This window comes from Cuculus canorus, chromosome 10, assembly GCF_017976375.1.
Source record: "Cuculus canorus isolate bCucCan1 chromosome 10, bCucCan1.pri, whole genome shotgun sequence".
Classification (NCBI taxonomy): Eukaryota; Metazoa; Chordata; class Aves; order Cuculiformes; family Cuculidae; genus Cuculus; species Cuculus canorus.
The window spans coordinates 10901847-10923664 of NC_071410.1; the positions used below are offsets into that span (position 1 = coordinate 10901847).

At 48.0% G+C, this 21818-nt stretch overlaps 1 protein-coding gene across 2 annotated transcripts in view; it reads left to right on the top strand.

Moving 5' to 3' along the window:
- The first annotated feature begins 3779 nt into the window (after nt 1-3779).
- The window catches only part of LOC104069031 (gamma-aminobutyric acid type A receptor subunit theta), a 74836-nt gene continuing 56797 nt past the window's right edge, over nt 3780-21818 (top strand). For both annotated transcript variants that reach the window (XM_009572000.2, XM_009572001.2), the window contains exons 1-2: nt 3780-4732; nt 8749-8837. In XM_009572000.2, coding sequence (XP_009570295.1) covers nt 4653-4732; nt 8749-8837 — 169 coding nt within the window. In that variant the 5' untranslated portion in view covers nt 3780-4652. The remainder of the gene's footprint in view (nt 4733-8748; nt 8838-21818) is intronic.

Consider the following 21818-nt stretch of genomic DNA (forward strand, 5'->3'; position numbering starts at 1 on the left):
CAGCTAAGTAGTACTGGTGGACCTGTACTTTGAACGCTCCCTAGTGCTAGCTCCAATTATGGTATTTCCTAATGTTGGATGCTTTCTACTGAAATATCTACCCAGAACCCATTTGCTGAGTGTGTCTGCATGCTTGGAGAGAAGGTCTAAAGCATGGTTTGCTGCTGATAAAGCTCAGTCTCCTTCTCATCTCCTGTTTTTGATAAAAGGTAGAGACAGTCTGATTCACTGTCTCACTGCTTTACTTGTGCAAACCCCTCAGGACAGTATGGATCCTTCTCTCTCCAATGCCATCCATCTAAAGATGGAACTAGCACACAGATAAGTCACAGCAAGTGCTCAACTGTTAGACACCATGGAGGGAGAAAAAAGAAAAAAGGGGGGGGGAAAGAAAAAAAGGAAAGAAAAAGGGAAAGAAAAAGGGAAAGGGAAAGGGAAAGGAAAAGGAAAAGGAAAAGGGAAAGGAAAAGGAAAAGGAAAGAAAAAGAAAAAGAAAAAGAAAAAGAAAAAGAAAAAGAAAAAGAAAAAGAAAAAGAAAAAATAAATTAAAGAAAAATAGAGGAAAAAAAGGAAATTGCACTGTTTCTGGTGGCTGTAGACCATAAGGCATAATCTGTAGAAGCTTTTGGCACAATACTGTCACACTGACTGCAACTTGGAGTGAGTGGTGGCCGCAGGGTAAGAAGGGAGGTCAGGGTGTGGGGCTTGCAGCAGAGCAACAAGTAAGAAAGGAGTGAAAATGGATGATTTAATAGTGGAGGACAGCAAATTGCCATGAACACAATCCTCCATGGTCTCTTCAGGGTGATTACAGCCACAGCATGACATCTCCGGCAGTCTCTCACAGCTCTTCTCAGACTCAGAATACGAACTTCAGAAAACCCCATTGCAGGGCTCTCATTGGAGAACAGATACCCCCCAGCAGGGGAGGGACACCCGGCATTTCGGATTCTGGGAGGGACTCAAGGTTGCCCATCTTCCAGAGGGCAAGAAACAAACACCTCAGTGAGTATCATCACGTGCCAATGTGCATCAGCCGTAATAAGACTCAGCAGAGATGGGTGACTAATTCCAAAGCAGTCCTTTATTAACGAACATGGCTTCAGGTAGATTATTCAAGAGCACGCAACAGCTTCTTTGAATATAGTCACTGCTAAGCAATCAGCTTTCCAAAGTTTCCTGTTGAGGCTGAGTGGTCAAATAATTCATGTGACACGGTTTCTGCTCCCGACTGGGTGAACTTGCAAGCACAAATGTCACCATTTGTGAGCATAATTTTTCCTCTTCATGTATGCCTCTGACATTTGCTTTCCATTTACCTTTCTGCCAGAAACATGCAATCACAGCTGGTGGGAGAGAGTAGTGCTAAGGGTCCAGAAAAGGGAGGAGTGGAAGAACCCAGGAGGGTGTAAATGTGGCCTTTGGTACACTGAGCCTTGGCAGAGGCGAATACTTCTCTCCTCCCTGGTACTCAGCAGCTTAGTTCAGAATAAGTGCTTCAGAAACACACTGCTGCCAGGACACCTGTGAGCTGGCAGCAGCAGATGCAGGAAATATCATACCTGCACAACAGCTGGTACCGTAGAGGTGCTGGGGCAGCTCATCGTAGGTTCAGAGCTCCCGGTGGTACATGTGCACACGGGGAGATCTTGCAGGATCTCTGGCATTTCCATGCCATGGCTGGCTGTGCCCTTCTCTCCAGAGCCAGCTGCACCAGGTGGAGAACAAGAGACCACACAGGAGACAAACTGCTTCCTGGAAACAATGGGACCAACTGCTTTTCAAGTTGGGGCCAAGACTGACCAAGCACAGCCCAGATTTGCTGGGCTGGTTCCTTTTCTTCAACAGGCACATGGAGAAACCTTATTGCTTTGGCCCATCCCAGCACAGGCCTTCAGCAAAGGTGGCACTCCCAGCCATAGGAATCAGAATCACAAGCTTCTTGGGGAGCTGACAAAGCATGTATTGCCCACGACACCAGGGCACGCTGAAGCTAGAGCACATCCTGCAGACACACACCACTGGCACAGCAGCCAACCCAGAGCTGAGAGCCTAGACAGGCAGGCAGGGGTTGCTTTCAGTGGTGCAACTTGCACCACTGGACGTCATGGTCAAGTCCCTGCACCTAACTGCTGCCCCGGAGGCCACAGCAAGTGGTCTGTGTTGAAAGCCCGTGTCTAGCATACTGCTTCCTGGCCCCTGACTCCCCACACGGAGACACATGAAAATATAGCAGGAGATCACTGCTCTGAGCTTAACTCATGGGGGCCTGGAGAAGCAGAGGTGGTCCAGGCTCTGAACCAAACAGAGATCCATCAGCCTCAGCAGCAGATGAGAAGACTTTTTCACCTCTCATTCTAGCACAGTCTCACTGTAAATGCAAAACTTTCCTTGAGTCCTCCTTTTCCCCACAAGCCTTACATGCTGGCTGCCCCGGGGACCTCACAGCTGTGACAGAAGCCACAGAGGAGATAGCCTGAGCTGTGACATCAGGACAGTGCATCACTCAACCTATCTTTTCCATGTTTTGGTGTTCCTGCACTGCAACATCTCAGTCTGGCCTGCAACGGGGAAGCTCTTCAAAATGGTCACTCTCCATCTCCCTTTTTGGGAGAAGGTGTGCCTCTGATGAGGAAACCATGAAAAGCCCACGTCCAGCGTGAGAGGAGGGAGCATTATGAACTCCAGAGCCAAAATTTGCCAGGCTGGGACAGATCTCCCTGCGGGGAAGGGCAGGATGAGGGTGCTGCATGGCAGTCACTGTGCATTGTCTTGTGTCCCTAGAGAGGCATTTTGGACCTCATCCTGCCTAGCGGCAGTGACACAACTGCTCTGCCTTCCTGACCCAGGTGGCTTTGGAGACTATCCACACACAGGTGTCAGCAGTGCCAGGGGAGGAGTGACTTACCTGCTCAGAGGGTCTGCTCTGAGCTGCCAGACAGCTTCAGAAGAGATGGCATCCAGGCTGGCCTTGTTATGAGAGCTCAGACATTTCTTCCTTTGGCTACAGCTTCTGCTCTACATTCAAAATGCTGCTGGATCTCTTCTTTTTCCTGGAAAAAAAAAATCCTCTGTAGAAATACATTACTGGATGTAGAGCTCCTTAATTATATTACTTTTTTTAAGATAAAGATCAGCAGCTGATGCACAGGAGATTGTGACTGTGAAGATTTCAATGGCTGTTACTATTTCAGCAGACAAAGCCACAGCACCAGGGGCTGATCCTCAGCAACATTTATGGAAGTTCAGGTTCCTTTTTCTCACAGATTGTATTGTACCCATAACACAGTACCCTCCAGCAAAAGTTGAGCCTCTCTGCTGAGCTGGCCTGGGCTTCCCTGGCCGGGAAAAGCCTCCAACCCCACCAGAGGCTTCAGATCTTCCCTAGCTCCCCAGGAGGAGGCCACCAGGCCACTCTGCCCTGTGGTATAGAAAGAATCTCAGTAAATCACCTTTTTTTCTATCTCTGTGGCTGAAGGAAGAAGCTCAGCTTTTGCTGATCACACTATCTCAGGCAACCACAGCACCCAGCAGTGCTTGCAGCTGAGCCACTCTTGTCCAGGCGCATCCGTCTGCTTGCCAAAGTGCCATCACCTTTCCCATCCTCTCCCCTGCTCCCACCTCCCTTGGAAAAAAAAAAAAGAGAGAAAAAAAATCCCTTTTGCAAGTCTGCAGGGGTTAATGTTGTCAGCCATGACGTCAGGATCCCAGTTTGCCCAGAGAGTCCCCCTCCCCATCCATGAACTCCCTCTCTCCTCCCCTCTTCTTGTGACTTTGCAATGAGCAGCAAAACTCCACAGGAGCTGCGGCAACAGCACTAGGGAGACATCCAGTTCTCCCTCAGAGAGCAGCTCTTTCCGCAGACAGGGATTTATTTTCTACACATGCATATATGTATTTATTTATTTACTGGGTTGCATGTGTTTTTTCTCTTTTTTAACCCTTTTGGAAAAGCCCCAAATCTTGCAAGTGAGGAGCCTGAGATTTCTCTAAAATAACAGCTCGGTGGGGTTGGGTTGCTTTGCCTTCTCCCTCAGAAAATAAAGAGGGAAGGGGGGAGCAAGTAGGTAAAATCCAGAATAAAATCATATTGCTAGATAACTCACACCTCCCCCCTCACACACACATCCACACACACACTCTTTCTCCTCCTCCTCTTCTCTGAAGGTGGGTAGCAGGAGCCATGCAACATCTGCAGAACCGGATGGCAAAAAAGCAGGAGGAAAAATAATCCAAGTGGAGTGCTCAGGGGACACCGAGTTCTTTTTTCTTTTTTTTTAATTTTTTTTTTTTATTTTTTCTCCTTCTGCGTACCTGTGAGATTCGATTTCACATTTTGCTGAGCCCATTTTGGGGCATTTTATTTTTCTTTCTCTTGGGATTTTCTCCATTGCCAGAGGATGTCTCTTGCTGAGAGGATGCTGAAAGGAAGAAGAAACGAATTCTTTGACTGGCACTGAAGGAGGGGGGGGATATTTTTCCCCCACATTTTTTAGGGTTTTTTATTATTCTTTTTCTCTAGGAAATCATTAACTGGGGGGGGTTGGTTTCTTTTTTCCCTCCCCCCCTTTTTTTGGAGGGGGATTTCAGAAGATCCATCCTTCTTTCCCCTCCCCTCCCAAGATTTTTTTTCATCCTTCGTCTTTGTGGAAATGTGGACATTTCAGGCAGACAGATTGAGTGGAATTGTATCTGCTTTAGCAGCTCTTTGTCTCGCCTGCTGTGCGCAAAGGTAAGGATTGCGATCCCAGGCTGCGGGGACAGGGGGATTGATACAGGATTTGCTTGTTTTGCTTGGGGTTTTCTCCACTGATTCGTATGTGAGAAAGGGGAGAGGGTTCTTTCCCCAAATTGCTTCCCCTGCTGTTGTTATTTCCCAGTCCGTGTTATTTTAGGGGGAGGAGGGATGCTCATACATGAGATGTGGAGCCGGCTCTGCAGACGGAGCCCACCTCACAGCCCACTTGCAGCGCGTCCCGCCTCCCCAACCCCCCCCCCCCGTATGCAACCTGGGGGAAAATGGCAAAATGAAGCATTTTGCTGGCGAACATGGTGTCCATCGGAGCTGATGGAGTGCATGGCACTGAGCTGTGGGCATACGCATCCTGGCACAGGGCTGTCCTGGCCATGCCTGCGTCTGCACACGCACAGTACACAAGCAGCCACACTCACATCCAAGTGTGCTGTGTCTGTACCAAAGCCCCAGCTCTGCAGTGTGCGGGAAGCAGTGCCTACGTCTGTGCCTCCATGCAGATTTATGGCATGCAACATAATCATCTGTGGGTGTGATCTGTTCTGATACATCCCTGCATGTGCGCATTCATCCATGCCTATTTGGGTGCACACAAGTGTATCACAACATACCTACAGAGCACAGCATGCTTTACCTGCTCTGCACGTAGCCACGTAGATGTCTGCACAGATACTCCATATACTCAAGCTACAGCTATTCCTGGTATATGCCTTGAGCATTCCGAGTGAGCCAAACAACCAGAGGTGCATGTACCCATCCAGCCTGGACAAGGTGTACACAGCACACCTGTTTGCTCCGAAACAGGCATTTATCCACTGCCTTCACACACAGGAGTAGTGCTGCCTACTCCTCCTCACCCTCCCTTCTCACACATGCGGACAGGTGGGTTTGTACCTCTGTGATGACGGTGTGCATGAAGTCTGCTGGGAGGGAGCTGTGGCATTTCCTTGCTCGGCCATGCACACTGAGCAATGCATTCCCAATGCACACATGCAGGTACCTGCACAGGCTTACAGATCTGTATACACAGAGATTTATGTTCCTGTAGTTATAAACATGTATATATGCAGATTCATGCCCACCATACCCATTTCATTCATGTATGGATCCACTGTGTATGAATATATATACAGGCATGATTAGAGGCAGTGTCCAAGCAAGTGTGTAAAGAGCAGTGACCATATCAAAAGCCTTTACTGAGATGTGTCTTTGCATGTGTGTTTGTATCTGCTTAAGTCCAGGACTGATATCCACCTCTAGTCTGCATGTATGTCTGTGCACACCTTGGAGACAAAATACTCTCCCATGTGCACATGCCTTCAGCTACTCCCACACATCCCAGCCAGCAGCATGTATGTAGATGTTTGACTGCAAGTGTACGTGTATATGCAGAGCACATGCACACCCACACAGAGTCAGGGACACAGTATTCAAAAATTCAGTTCACAGGCTGGATGTACGTGCTCCCTAAGCGGATGCAGACCCACATTTGCCAGGAATAGCACTTACACGCAGCTGCTCATCCACAGCTGGGCAAAAGCACAACTTGCCTGTTCAGCAAGCGGGACATGCTTTTTTTGGATTAAAAGGCATACTGAGAGGCCAGAGACTTTGCCCTTAATTATGATGCCAGTTTATGCCCTCATTTGGCCAACTTGTAGCTGATGAGGAGGGAAGAGCCCTTATATCTCACTTCCCACTGTGGCCCTTCCTGCAGGGCCCCCAGCAGATTGTTTGCTGTCTCTGCCTCAATTTTCTTGCCTATATTAAGGAGGTAACACTGCTTCCTGATTTTATGTCCAGTGTGAAGCTAAACAGAAGTGTTTAAGGCCCTAGAGAAATAGATAGTGTCTATATTATGAATATGGAAATCTATGATTATGAGAACCTATATACCTAGGAATAACTGTCCAGAGCTGAACAAGTGCTGGTGCACACTATCAATCCACAGTGAGAGTATACACACAAGCGTGTTGCAAAACCTCCCATACCTGCATAGAAATCCACAGGTGCAAGTGGACCTTGCAAGCCTAGACACAGTTTTGTGGAATTGTCCACCTGTGCACATCTTTCTGGGATTTTTACAGTGAATAAAGCAATGCAACGAAGAGCTGTATCCCTGTAAGATGCATGCTCAGGAATGCAGCTCAGACACTTGCTCCCCCCAGCACAAGTGCTGAACAATTTGTCCATGCACCAAAGCTGGGCCTGGGAAGTGTTCTGTCTTGCATTTGCACATCCCCATTTGGTTGAGAAATCCCTGCACATACACAGTCTGTGCATTCAGAGCCTTAACGCATGCCCAGACTCCCCAGTGGTCCCACATGCCTCCACCCACACCTATACCGAGTCTGGGCACCTGGAGACCCAGTTTCAGGCACCCACAAGTGCCGGTTACTGTCCTGGATAAAACCTGTCCACAGCCCAGTGTCTCGTCATAACTCGATGCAGCAAGATCTGCACACACAACCACCTCCACACAGACTTCGATGTGGTCACACATGCACCGCATGTTTGTGCCCATATCGCAGCTGTACACTTGAGCTCCAATGTTTTCATGTGTCTGCAGGAATTCCATCCATCCTTCATACAATCAGGAGAGCATGGGTGTCTGTGTGCAGGGAGAGTGTGTATGCAGATACATGGATATGTCAGAACAAATCCCGGTGTCCAGTGAGGTCTGGGGCTGGCTGGAAGAAGTGGTGCTGTGGTGCAGCTTTCCAGCTTGACTTGGATGGATGTGGGAGGCAGTGTTGACAGGGAGACATGCTGCTGTGGTGGGTGACTGCAAAGAGCAGCAGTTGTCACCAGCAGGGTCTCTATTCTCATGCAAAGCAGGGGATGAGGGTGGCACAGAGAGGCTGGGTTTTCAGGCAGAAAACCTGTATACCCCACAGCACTGAATAGGTTCAATATTTTTAGCATCCTCTGCTTTCTGGTTTCCCACCTTGAGTTTTGCTTTAGGTCTCTGTTATTAGAGGGAGCTCCCTTCTTGCTGAAAAGGCTGGAGGAGCTAGTTCAGTGTTAGTGAGGACAGCTGCCTTCCCCTCCTGCCCCATGTGCAAGTCACAGGTCTGGGATGGAAAGGATCGCTGCCCTGGCACAGAGAGTAAAGGATGGACTCTTCTTCTCTGTCTATGTCTCTTGATTTGCATTGCTAAGAAGTCACAGTGATGCTGAGTGACAGAAGATGAATTTTCACATGCCAAAGATCAGCTGTTTGTTGAGGCCACAGGACAAAAGGAGTGTGGTTTTTCCTTTTACTTCAATAACATGAAGAAATACCTGAGTGCACTGAGAGGCAAGGGATGCACTGAGATGTGTGACAGTGGGCAGCGACTTGAGTAGTGGGGACCTCATTGTGTGACGAGCCTGTGCTGTGCTATATGAGACCAGGAGCAAGTGCCCAGTGTGGCAGAGAAAACTGAGCAAGCCCTGCAAGAGAGAGGCCTTGGTGGAACAGAAAGGATAATTCCTGCCTGTGTATGTGTGTGTATGTGCACCCACCTTTGGGCAGAGTGCAGAGAACCACCCTGAGTGTGCAGATCGGTGGCTGGGGAGAGGCTGCGTGCGGTCAGCAGTGCCTGTGTTGAGGGGGTTACGAGCCCAGCAGAACTGCTGGGGTGCAGGCACGCACCAGGCAGGGGTGCAGTGAGATGGAGTTTGGAGTACTTAGGAGTTGTGGCGACCTGCGAAAGAGGAGCCAAAATACCTGCTGACAGTCCTGTGCCAACCCCAAGGACAGCTCAGGACCACTGGCAGCCCTGTAGGGTTTGTGTGCAGGGCGGAGGGCAGGAGCTGCCTCAGAGACAGAAAATATGAGTGACAAAGGACATGGGGAGGCTGTGCCCATGGCTGGGGTGTGTGTAGCACATGCAAACACTTTGGTGTCCTGGGGTGGAAGGGGTACTCTTGTGGTGCTACCCAGCCAGGACCCCCTTCTGCGAGGCTGGAAGCACATGGGATGATGAGTACTTTCTTCTTGTGTCTTTCAGCCCATCCACTGGGAATATTTCTGTGGTGAAAGAGATTGTGGACAAACTGCTGAAGGGCTATGACGTCCGCCTCAGGCCTGACTTTGGAGGTATGGTGATGGCCGGTCGCGGGGAGCAGAGCAGGGGGGCCATTCTGTGTCTGTGCTGCTGACTTGGCTGTTTATAATATGCACTGACCTCACAAACTGCTCCCACTTGACTTCTCCCCCCTGCACTGTTTGCTAGCCCTATCTTCTTGCTTTCTCCCTCACATTTCTTACTTGCTTCCTGATTTCCCTCCTCCTCTCACCAACTCCTCTCCTCCTACCATAACCAATTTCTGCTGACAGTTGCCAGGTTGTCCATGGTGGGATATTTCTGGGGACATTTTACTGGGACAAAGACACTCTGCTTTTCCTCTACTCTAGAGTTTCCTCCATCGTGGCAATAGGTCACCTTGTTCCACTTCCATTCCCAATCCCAGATTTTTTAGCTCTTTTCCCTGCAGACACTTGAGGTGTCCATTGGCAGGGCTGTTGGTCGGACTGCTAGGCTGCCACCTCAGCAGCAATATGGGATAAAATACTCTGTAGGGGGCTGGTGGCCTCTCTATTAATTCAGTAGCAGATGAGAGGATCTGGAATTCCCCTCTTGTGTCCTGTGAGCAAAAAGGAGAATGGGAAGAGCCTCCACTTTGTCGTCCTGGTGGAGATGAAACATGAAATAATCCTTGGGTATCTTTGGACTCCAGGGTACAGTTGAAGTCCATTTATTGGAGAGGGGCAGACAGTAGAGAACCACAGCTGACCACATGGGGAGGGGGTTTGGAGGATGTCTGGCTTCAGCCTGCTGAGCTTGGCTGTTTCCAGTTTTTTTCTGGGTGATTTCCTCCTCATGGGGACATGTGTGAGACTAGGGGATCTTCAGCCTGCAGTAGAACAGGAAACACATCAAAATGTCCTTCTCCAGATGACTGCTGGGAAGCAGATTTGTGTTTGTGTTCTCGAGGGGGAAAAAGCCAGGGTCAAGTCCATTGTTATACAAAGGAAAGTTTTCTCCCAAAGGGCCTGATACAGAGTTCCTTGAAGCTGGGGGTGGGGGAATCCCCACTGATTTCATCAGGTTTTGAAGTCATCCCAGTGCATTCCAGTTTCCCTTGAATGAACTCATCTCTCCCTGAAACCTCTTGTTCACCGGCACCTCACCCAAACCTTCCCTCATCCACTCACTGCCACTCGCCCTTTGGCTGAGACTGCCTTCCCTTCCTGTGCTCATCATCCTCACTGTCCCCTGGAGTGGAGCAGGGGCTTTCGGGTGGCAGCACCAAGTGCTGCTGGGCCCTGGCCTCGCAGAAGACTGTGGAGTGGGGGAGATGCTCATCCCTCTGTAGCACACAGGTCACTTCAGTGAAGTGGGGAACGCTCTGGAGAGGCTTGCAAGGACTCTGCAAAGTAACAGTGGAACTCCCTCTCCCTTCTCTCCTTTGAATACAGGATTTGAATTAACATCTCTGCCTATGAAACATGAAATGTCCCTATTAGCTGACCAGCCCCAATCACAGGAATTGGTGCAGTCACATTTTATCAGGGGCAGAACAGCAGATATGACATAAATACTGCAAGAAAACCATCTTGTAAGCCGTTGAGATGATTATGATACAGTAAAACAGTAGGTGATCTGGCTCCACAGAGGCACAGAGCAGAAGGGTCCAGCGGGAGCCGTGGGGCTGGCGGTCCAGCTGCCCAGGGCTGTTTCACAGGCTATGTCCTCTGAAGACAGGTCCACAGGGCATCCACCACCAAAACACACACCTCTCTCCTGCCCAGGACATGTCCGCCTCTTCCTTCATCCTGGGTGTTTGGAGCGTGGTGCAGGCAGTGCTGCTGACCCTGCCAGATCTGTGCAGTGAACGGGCTGGGCTCAGAAGGCATTGCATCCTTCCTGACTGGAAAATGGATGGGTTTGGACAACCATTGCATTTCATTTGATTTTACTGTGAATTCCCGAAGTACAAACTGCATTTTTCCCTCACTCAAGCTGAGAAATAGAAAGACCATGATAACCATCTTTCCTAAACTCATCTTAACGTGCCTTTCACCCTTTCTTGTCCTTTCCTCTGCTCGTAAGTGCAAAGCCCCCTCTGGCAGCTCCAGTGACGGTGCCTTTGTACTTAGTGGACAGGGATGCCATAACTCTCAGTATGTCTGCCCCTTCCCCCTAGGGATAAGCTTATCTGGACAAAATTTCCTCTGCAGCATTTTACAGATGAGGCAAGGGTGGGCTGAGAGGTGAGTCTGAAAGCTGGAGAGCATTAGCATTACAAGCCCAGGAGAAAGAGGTTGAAGTTTCTTTGCCTCACTGCAGTCCCCAGAGCTCACCATTTCTCTGAGATTTTGGGCCAAATCCATTCCTATGAGAAATTCAACAGGAACACACCAGGATGAATCTAACCCTTTGTGGCTTCTAGTTTATTCACATCCCTGCTGTGGAGAGGATGAAGTTCCCCCAATATATTGGGTGCAGCTCGAAAAAGCACGCTTTAGGCAAAGCCCTGGAAACTGTGTGTATGTAGACCTGCTGTGTCTCAGGGACACCTGGGAGACACCTGGGAGTCCAAGCACCCTGAGGACTGGGCTGTTCTCCAGCATGATGCCCCACAGTCCCTGCTTGGACCATCCTGCCCTCCAGTCTGGGCAAGATGGGTGTAAGCCATCTCTCCTGGGGTGATGACTCTCCATGCACTTATGCTCTTGCCTAAGGAAGATCAGTTAGAGTGAGCTGCAAATAGCTGAGACAGCATCTTGAAGGGGTAACAGGTCCTGCATCTACTTAAGAGGAACAGCATGGGGCTGCCTTTGTTGCTGGCAGGTCAGTAACCAAGGGATCTGGCTGGACAGGCAGCTGCCTGCAGGACAGTGGAAGGACTAGAGCAAAGCAGCTGCTCTCAATTTCCTGTGAGGCAGGCTGAGCTGCTCCAGAGACAACATCTACAAGCCAGAGCCCTTGGCTTTCAGCAGCGCAGGAATGAGGGCATTGGTGGCAGGAAGATCAGACCAGCTGGTGCTGGGCACCTTGGAGGTGCTGGCAGAGAAAGGTCCTTCCCAAATGGATTCCCATGTAAGAAATGCAACCCTCAGAAGTGCTAAATGAGGCTGCCCTCCCTTCCTCCCTTCTCAGCTCTTCCCTTGCTTTCTTTCCCCATCACTCCCTCCTGTAGGAGCACTATTTCCTTCTTGCCACCCTCTCCCTACATCGGTGCCTGGTGGCAATCACCCCTCCACCTCAGCCCTTCAGGCAGGGTACCACCTCCACCTCCTGAGACTCCTTCACATACCCACCGCTGCTTGGGACCATTGTGTGTACAGGCACTGGAAGAACCTTTTTCATTGTACCATTTGTGCTCCTTGCTATGGTGAGGAAGACTTTGTGCCTGTCAACCTTTCTATGAGAGCCAGTGTTTCGACAGCACGTCAGCCTCAGGCTTCCCTCTTCATCCCAGCAACCCCACTGTGCCCGGGATATGGTGCTTCAGTGGCTCCAAATGCAACTCGCAGCTCCCCAGCCCTATTTTTTTTTTTTTTTTGGTGAGAGAGAGAAAGAGAACTCCGACTAATGCCAAAAGGAGGACAGGCCTGCTGGGAATTGCAGTTCACTTTTTAATTTTGAGATGCCTCGTTAGCTCTGGGCCGAGCTGAGTGGCTGAGAAGCATCAGCCACTTGCTCTCCTCCCCTCTCCCCCACCCCTTTGGAAACCCATTAGGCCGATGAGCAGGTCGGCTCTCTAGGGTGGTGCAGTGGCAATGAGTGCGACTTGCTCATCTGGGGAGCTGGGCTGAATGGAGGGACACACGGGAGGAAGGGAAAAGCCGGAGCCATGCAAGGGGGATGGAAAAATCGGGGAGTAACTCTTCCAGGAACCCAGCACGGCTCGGTAGAGGCAGTCCAAGGGGGTCAGGCACCAGGTGAGGTGGAGTGGAGGGGCTGGTGTTGAAGGGCCAGCAGTACATCAGTCCTTGGGACACAGGTGATTGAAATCTTCCAGCCTGGAGCCCTGGGCACTCCCGTCTTAATTCTCAGCCACAGTTCCCCAAGCCCTAGAGGAGCACACTGGGATGGAGAGGTGTGGGACAGTGGCAGGGTGGGACATGTAGGGACCACAAAGCCCAGTTTTCACAGACCAAACAAGGAGATGACCCGGGACTGCAAGGGCAGGGCATCATTGCAAAGCAGGTCTAAGAGGTTTGACCAGGATTGAGATGGGCATCTGGAACAGACTTGGAGAAGGGATCTGCAGGGTGGAAGATCCATCCAGGGATCTTGGCTTGCTGAAGATGGAGATCTCTGTCCTGATATAGCAAGATCAGCGATGATGCAGAACAAGGTCTTTTGGCAGGGGACCATGCTAATCTCGGGGGGAGTAGGGTAGTTGTATCTCACAGGGAGATCAAATCACAGGTAGGTGTCATCCAGCTGTCTCTGGTCTGGGGTATGGACAGTATGGGGGGCAATGTTTGGTGGGTATGTTGCAAGCCAGACCACAGTAAAGCAAGCAGAGTGCTCACAATTTAGGACTGGATGAGCAGAGGTTGCAAAAGATCAGATCTGGGAAGCACTGCAGGGCCACAGGTTGGGGAGAGACGGAGCTTTCAGAGCAGCACCCTCGTTCTTGTAAGTGCTTTTAGGCACTCGCTTTCAGAAGCATTAGTTCCATAGGGGAGATAGAGAAAAAAAAAAAAAAAAGAAAGGGAAAAAAGAAAGCAAACGGAAGACTGTATTGCCCCAGGGTAGAGAAGGCAATGAAGGAATGGCAGGAGGATTCTACTTGAGCTCAGTGACTCAGCTGCTGTTTGTTGGTGCAACATTTTCAGCCCAAAACTTTGCAAGAGTTTCAAGCAAATGGCTCTGCTTCTCACGAGTGGATCGACAAGGGTAGCCTTTACAGTTTCCCAGTATCATTTACAGATCTTGTTATCCGAAAGCAAAGCGGAGTCAATCTCTGTTCCTTGCCTCCAGCCCACCTAGAGTGCAAGGTTCCTAGTGTTTCTCCTGGGTGGTGTACATAGTGTCTGAAAATGCCTGGTGAAAAAGGAATGACCAGGAAGCGCTCAGAATTACACAGTAAATTCTACATTTCCATGCTTTCCCTACCCCATTTTCATTCAAGCTTCCCTAAGCAGAATTAGCACTTAGGGTGTCTTAGTTTGAAATGAGCCTGTGCCCTTGTCCTCGTGTACTCTGAGGCATGGAACTGGCTTTCCAGCGTTCATCATCCTTGTCCAGTCTCACCCCTCTCCTCTGACACCCAAATTGGCTGCAATATCTTGGCATCCCTCCTTCCTCTCCTCTGCCCATCCTGCCTTCTGCCCCTCTGCTCTGTCACACCCGCCTGTCCCCACATCCCGCTTGTTCCCCAGCATTTCTTCTTCAAAGGCCATTCCAAATTCAGTGGACCTGGTGATGGAATCCTCGGCTCTTTCCTGCCTAACAGCATCACTTGAAACCTAGAATTGTAAAAATAAATGATTGCTGATGCATAAAGTGTTGCAGTGAAGCATCATCTGTAGTTCAGGGCTCCAAAACTGTCGGGGTTGGCAGGCTGAGCGGCTGTGTTGGCTGGCATGAATGCGGCAGCAGGCGGAGTGGGGCCCGAGCCCACCAGCCCTGCATAACTGGGAAACAGCTGGTCTTAGTGGTCCTGTACTGGAAGGAATGGGAATTTGGTTTCCTGTGTAGTCAAGCCTGGTGATACCGCACACTGCTAAGGCTTCCTGAAAATGTCTCTGTTTTCCACTGTGTATGTGGTTCAGCCGCAGTGCTTGTGTTTTTTCCATGCAGTCAGCTTGCTTTGACTTTTTGAAGGGAAGGGGGGAATTTTAGGCAAAATGATTCAGAAATTTCTGAGAACAAGCCGAGGGACATACGTATTGGGCTTTTCCCTCTCCTAAAACGTTCGGGGGGTGAAACTGGCAGCACCTCCCTCTGGGCTGGCCCAGGAGCATGTGTAGCAGGCAGGTGCCCAGTGCCACCAGTGACCTGGCTGACATAAGGGCTTTGCTCTCACCACATTCAGTGCCCGTGCAGCATCCCAGAGTGGTGATGCTGCTGCAGGAGAGCCAGAGCATGGAGCCAGGCTCTGCTCATGGGCTGCCTGCCCCAGGGCAATAGGAGCTGTAAACTTGCCTTTCTAGGGCTTAGTCCTTAGCTCTTCAGCTCACTTCCCCTCCACTAGGGTAGCAAAGATGTTTAAATCTCAGAACAGCCAGATTCAGTTTCCACTACATTTCTGAGACACCTTGAGCCTATTCCTTTGCGTGCTTTGGGGCAGGGAACTGAGAATCAGCTGGAAGTCATTCTGCCCACCAGGATCATCTCATTCACTGTCTGCAGGAGAAATTGCCCAATGCTAGACAGAGTTACCCTGAAATTCTGCACTTCACAGAGACTTACTGCAGTGGGAAATACCACCCATTCTTCCCTACATCCAGGCAGGGGAGAGGAACATCTCTGGATTTGAACGCAGAGGGGTGAATATGGATCAGAGAGGAGGAAATGGGTAAACTGAGGAAGGAGAGGCAGGAACTGCCCGGAGAAGTCTGCAAACCTCAGTGTCACCGGGGGCCAAAGAAAAGGTGAATATGCCAATAGGGTTGCCAGTAGTCCCACTTTGTTTTCTGGGAAAAGGATGTTAAGAAAAGGATGGGTTTGGTCAGTAAAATTGGCTGCAGCTGTGCAGCACCCATTTCCTCCCCCATTTACGTGACTTCTGGCTCCGGACCATGGGTCACATCCTCTCTAGGGCTAATCCAGAAGGAAGATGACAACCTCCTGCTGTTGTGTCTTACTTCATTAACTGAAGTGGCAGGAAATGAAAGGATCCAGTCCTTCTTGGGACATATGTGGATGTTAACACATTGCCACATGATTTAATTTCTATTTTTTTCACTTTGCTCTTTTTATAGGAAATACATGCTGTGAAAAGGACTTTGAGGCTGTAAAGTCAGACACTCAGGACTTCAGAAAAGCCAGAATTGGGGTTGCTCCCTGGATCTATATTTGGTCCCCTTCTGAGGGTGCATCAGGAGGCAAGGTCTGATGATTGCTTCCTCCTGAACACCTCTGCAGAAGACATGATTGTCATCTACACATGGAGTTGATCTTTCTTGTTCCCTTCATTCAAGAGAGGGACAGGCTGGGAATGTCAGTAGGGACTAGCTGAGGTGGTCACAGCAAGCAATTAGGACGGTTTGGGTGAGATGCATGTCCAGTACGAAGCCTGGGACTGAGTAGGCAAAGACTATCTTGGACTCAGGTTTTCTTGAATGCTCTGTATTCAGGCTGGCTCATAGCACAGAATTAGTTGTTTTTATAACTGTTGTCAAGCACACCAGTTCACATGTTCACACCTACCCTCCTAGGAGTCAAAAGTATCCCCTGCTGTGGGGTGCCCAGCCAAAACACCGGATTTTCCAGAATACTTAGCAGCATCGTAGTCAGCACACTGCATGTTGAAAGCACAGCTCTTATTGATTTCAGCCACAGCTGTGAGTGCTCAGCCCCAGTGCCCCAAGAGACAGACACAGAGTTCACGAAAACCTGTGAGGTTTAGGTGACTCGCGTAGGAAGGAGCATGCAGGAGCCCCTGTGACACATCCACTTCTGGAGAACAGGACACAGCTACACAAACATTTCCTTTCCTTTCCTGGAGGCCTCCCCCTCACTCACTGCATGGCTATCAGCTTCTTCAGCAAATCATGCAGGGACCCCACTGTCAGCACTATCCTCTGGTACATAATCCTGCGTCTTCCTCAGAGCAACCTCATCCTCTGTCATATAAGGAAAAGGAATGAAAAAGGATCCTGTGGACTTTTTAATTAAAAACTGGCTCTGAGACATCCATTCAGTGGGCATCCTTCCACCTAGCTTTCATCCATTTTGTTTTCTCATGCGTTTTCTTTTAGTTCAATAATATTTTAGAACATTAGACCAGTCACTTCCTCCAGTGTGATAGAGATTATAAACTTATTGCTGCATGTTGAACATATTTGTGTATTCATCTGTGGCCCCACAAAGTCCTTGTTATCCTAGTTCAGAGGCAGGAGGCTCTAACACAGAGCTGTGGGGGGAGTTTTGGGTGGTGTGATGAATACAAGAAATGAAGGTGAGTTCCCCTGAGTCTCAGTCCACAGTTAAACCGGGCTTAGGTTTCTGAACATTCTCTGTGTGTCTGCCCTAGAGCTGTGTTTTTGGCAGTACCAAACATTGTTTTCTGGATTTGTTATCTGGTGGAGGATGTGAAGTCTTGCTGTCATCCATTAAGCCACCATACGTTCACAGGAACTAGAGAAGATGTTGATTGTCATGTCTGTGCCAAATCCCATGTAGGATAATTATATCTGGTTGCCCTTCTCTTTCCTTTTCACCTTTGGTTATTGCAGTCCTTCCTTACAACTCCACTCGGCCCTTGACGCAGACGATTTCCAGGACTGCTGGAGGTAGTCCACAGTAGTGCAACGTGGCTAATAAGGCGTAGTGCACCATGGCTAGCGAGGGGCTCTGAGATGTCTTTCTAAAAGAAAGATGTCACCATCATATTTTAACAAAACATTTATTCCATGAATTTTGCCTCTTTTCTTAGTCATAGATTTTTTACAACCAAACACAATACATTCAAGTTACAGATCAGTAGAAAAATTCCAATGTTTCTTAATTAATTAACTGATTAAAAATAGATTGTTGTTTATAGCCAGTCTGGAGAATGTTTGTCATCTCACCTGGATCCATCTTTCTCCTTGACTAACATCTACATAACACTCACTATTTCTGAGACTATTCCTGCTGGTAAACTTGCCTTTAAGGGACTGTCACTGAAAGCAAAATGTAAAAAGAGTGCAAAACCCATTAGTACAAGTCCTTTTGATTACTCAAAATATATTCCCACAGCCCTAGAGCTGTTCATCAGAGCAGCTTTACATATCTGCATTGTTCATTTCCTAAGACTCCCAATATCGCAGCTAGGCAGAAAAATGTTTTTAACCCACATAGCATGAAATAAAAAAAGGCAAGGGATATGCTGTAGTTTTACTGCTACATGAAAGACCGTGTGTGCATGGTACTTTTCTCACCTATGTCTGAATTAAAGAAAAAAGTTGGAGGCTACTAAAGTGTCAGGCCGAAGGGATGTAATGCGGTTCTTCAGCAGTAGTGACAGCATTTGGTGCAGAAGACTGTAAGATCCATTCTTGCCGATAGCCCCTGGTGGGGTTTGTTAAGTGTCTATTTATATCTTGATATTTTATGTGAAATATCATGCACTTGTTAAAACATGACTAGAAACATGGACAAGACAAATGATGTGCTTAATTATGGCACAGAATCCATTAAAGGAATTCATATCACATAGGTGAGAAAGAAAAATGTTGGACAGTGGAGCCCTATGGCATGAACATATCTGTCAAATAAAAAGGTATTCTGGAGATCCAGTGATTTATCCCATTCCCATTCAATGGAAAGAAACAGAGCTCTTCTCAGTCATCCCTTCCTCCCAGACTGGAGGAGGGCTGCTATTTGCTTTGAGTGGGGTATGAATTTCAGGCTGGTTTGGAGAACGCTGATCGTGAGTTCCTATAGGCTATTCTTCCGGTTTTGGCATTTATTCTTGGTTCTGTGTCAGAACTTTTTTCTTCTCTGATCTTTCCCCCCTCCCCTTCCTGCTTCTCCTGCTCTTTGCAGTCCTACAGGAGGAGTGCTTTTAAGTAATTGTGCACTTATAGATGTCTGTGCTTGTGATGGGGATGAGCCTCAGCCAAACCTGGCATGGCTTGAATTTCCTTCCCCAGATCTCAGAACCTTTTACTTCAAGTCTGGGATGACTCTGAGTACAGATATAGTTAGAAAAGAACCTCTGTAAAAATTACATCTTGTTGTTCCATATTTATTCTCCCTCAGTGGTTTCCATGTCAAATTTGCTCAGTTTACCAGTCAAAATAAGATATTTCTACCTGCCAGCTCAGCCTGGGCTCTGGAAATCAAGCTGTGCTCTCTTTGCTCTGGACATCATCACCAGCCAAAAAGGATTCTTAAATCAGGGCTGAGCTGGATGTGATTTTGATTATGCACAAATATAATTTGTTCTCAGATAGTATTATGGGCTCTGTGTGACAGATAGCAGCAAGGCTTCTGTGCTGTACAAATATTGACTAACAGATCTTCCCAACTGCCTGTGGGATGGTGGGCCACCGCTAGGTCTGTTTCTCACCCAGAGGGGGCAGCTTATTGGGGATGACACAGAAAACCTATGGCAGTGCAAGGAATAACACTGGAATGTTCTGCTTCCTGATATTGTTCTTTATGCATGAAAACAGACTTGCATCTTCAGTGCTCTGTTCAATTGCTTGGTCATCAGACCATGACCTTTCCTTCAGCTGTGGTAGCCTGTGAAATCTGCAAAGGGGACAGGCAGTTTGGCCCACTTCTTTCTGTCGAGGTAGGGGTATAGCCATAGAAAAGGCACTCCCATGTGGTGGGCATCAGTTTTGTTCACAAATAGTTCCCCTGCTGGTGGATGGAGCAGCAGGGCATTCCCCACTGTCCTTTTCAGAAAAACTGAACTTTTGAAAATTTGATCATTGGTTGAATATTTCAAAATTATAATGGCAGATAGTATATTCACTATATATAATCCTGTCAAATTGCAGAAAAAGTAGGAAGAGAGTCCTGGCTATTGCACTAGTTTCTACCTTCTCTCTTGTGCTTCTGTAATGAATCTCACAATAGGCTGTCATCAAGAAGGGACACCAGAACATTCCTTGTTCTAGTATGAGACTCTGCTCTCTGAGCCTACAAGGTCATTTCAGCCACTAAAGGCTGTGGTAGGCTTTCATCTACCAACCCCTCCCAAGAGGGAGCAGTATGCCTTACGTGGTTCCTACGACAGTTCATCGTGCTGTGCTTGCATTTGAGACCAAGACCCATCAGTCAGCTGAGAAGTGAGAACATCAAACTGCCCTTTCCTCTTCCACAGGTCTTAATGGCAGCTGTGCTGCAGAACCCGGACAGGTTGTCTGATCTGGAGATATTTCCATACACATCTCCTCAGCTACCAGGCAGATTCCTGGTGTTCTTCATGCTGTTCTTTTACACATTGATCACAGTGAGATAATCTACCTGCTGCCTTCTTTCTTTAAGGAGCTTTGCATTGGTGAGAACCACAGCAGGTCACTCATCCAGGTTTGGGGAAACTTGTGCCGTGGGAAAGGCCAGGTTTGAGGGAAGCACCAGGCAGTTCAGAAGGGAATGAATTGCAGGTGGCAAAGCTCTGAGTGTCAGAGACTCTCACACCAAGAGGCCACCAAGGATACAGGTGGGAGCTTACTGGTGGGATATCGTCACCTGAAGAAGAAAATCTCCTTCAGCTGGGGAGAAGTTCTGCAGGAAAGCCCAATCTGCTGGCTTCTGGGGAAGGGTCTCATCTTGGTAGGAAATTTTTGGAAGTGAGGGAGAGGGTAGGCTATGAGCTGGATTTTTCTTATCCTCCTTTCATAGCAAAAATAGAACATTCATCATAAGTTCCCCTACATGTTTTTCTTCCCTATTGCGCTCTTGCTCCTTGTTAGTATTTGAAGCTAGAGAAAAAAAATTGATGAGTACTCAAGTTAATAATGCGTGATTATTATGTTGATGAATTGCAGGAGATTATATATGTAAAAGCTCTGCAAGATTCCCTCATCCATGCATCCTGAGTGAAAGCAACTATTTTGGTGAACAAAAGGCAGTTAGTTCTATCTCTTAATATGAGGTGCTGGGGTAAAAGGTAATCTGGTAACTTTTCCCTGCTGAATTTCCAGGACACTTTTGCAAACTGATCATTACTGAAATGATGGAAACACCAACACAGGGGTCAATCTTTCAAAGGTGACCAACTTACAAACATGAATTCTTCTTCCCAAAAAAACGCTTGCAAGTCTCAGTCATCATTGATTTTTGCAAGATTTCCTCTGTCTTGATACTGTGGAGAAAAAAAGCAGAACCTGAACAATGCACACTGAAGAGACTCAGAAACTGGAATGTGAAAACATATAATCCCAAGTACAACATTTGGAAAGGGGCAGCCTTGTTTGTGTGTGTTCTTTGCTTCTCGTGATTTCTAACTCAGACTCATTATTTTAACGTTGAATGTCATTATATTTTCAGGCCTGACTCCCTCCTTTTTTTCAACATTTGCACTGTAAATTGTCGTGCCTGTCACTAAGCATAAGCATTGGGCATTGTGCAATGCCAAAAACTCTGCCCCTGAGCACTCTGTAGAGTAAGGAAAAGACCGGGTATGCATTACAGGGAGGCAGTGTTGGGAGGCATCTGAAATCAGTGTCAACAAAAGCCCTAATATCAGGCTCCTTTGGGAAGGATAAGGTGGGCACTGGGAAAGGGCTATGTGTCCACAAAGGACTTGACAGAATTTACAAGAAAAGAGTGACCTTCTCTCCCTTGGAGTCCCCAAGCATTAACTTTGTCCTATGTTGGGGAACAAAGAACCATGTTCAGTACCATCAAAAACTCATCTCATGGAGGTATGGGAAAGATGCTGCAGCACAGCTGTCCCTTGCTGCTCCTGGGTTATCCCAGCTCTGATTTCAATACCTGTGCAAGTCTAGTGTGTCCTGACCTGTCCATCTTGTTTCTTTTCTATTTTTTTCCCTGCATGCTGTGTATGCCCAACTGGATTCAATCCAGGAATTAGATACTCTGGTATCCTTTAAAGACAAGAGTCTGTAAACAGTGATGAGGAAGCGTGACTAATTCATTAAAAATTGAAAAGGGGGGGGAAATACCGTCTTATTGTCTTTGATAAAAATGACAAGTCCAGATATTTTGTTGTTGTTATAAATACTTCCAAGACATAGTAATGGATTTGATATGAACGGAGAAGCTTCTGTTAACCCATTTAAATTAATTTAGTTCAGCTCATTTTCAGCTAAGGGGATTAGATGGCTCAGGATTTGGTAATGTGTGAGAGTGTTTTCCCAGATAGGTCACATACTCAAGCACAGCCCAGGTCCGCAGTTGTTTAGGGGATGAACTTCCAGTGCACATAA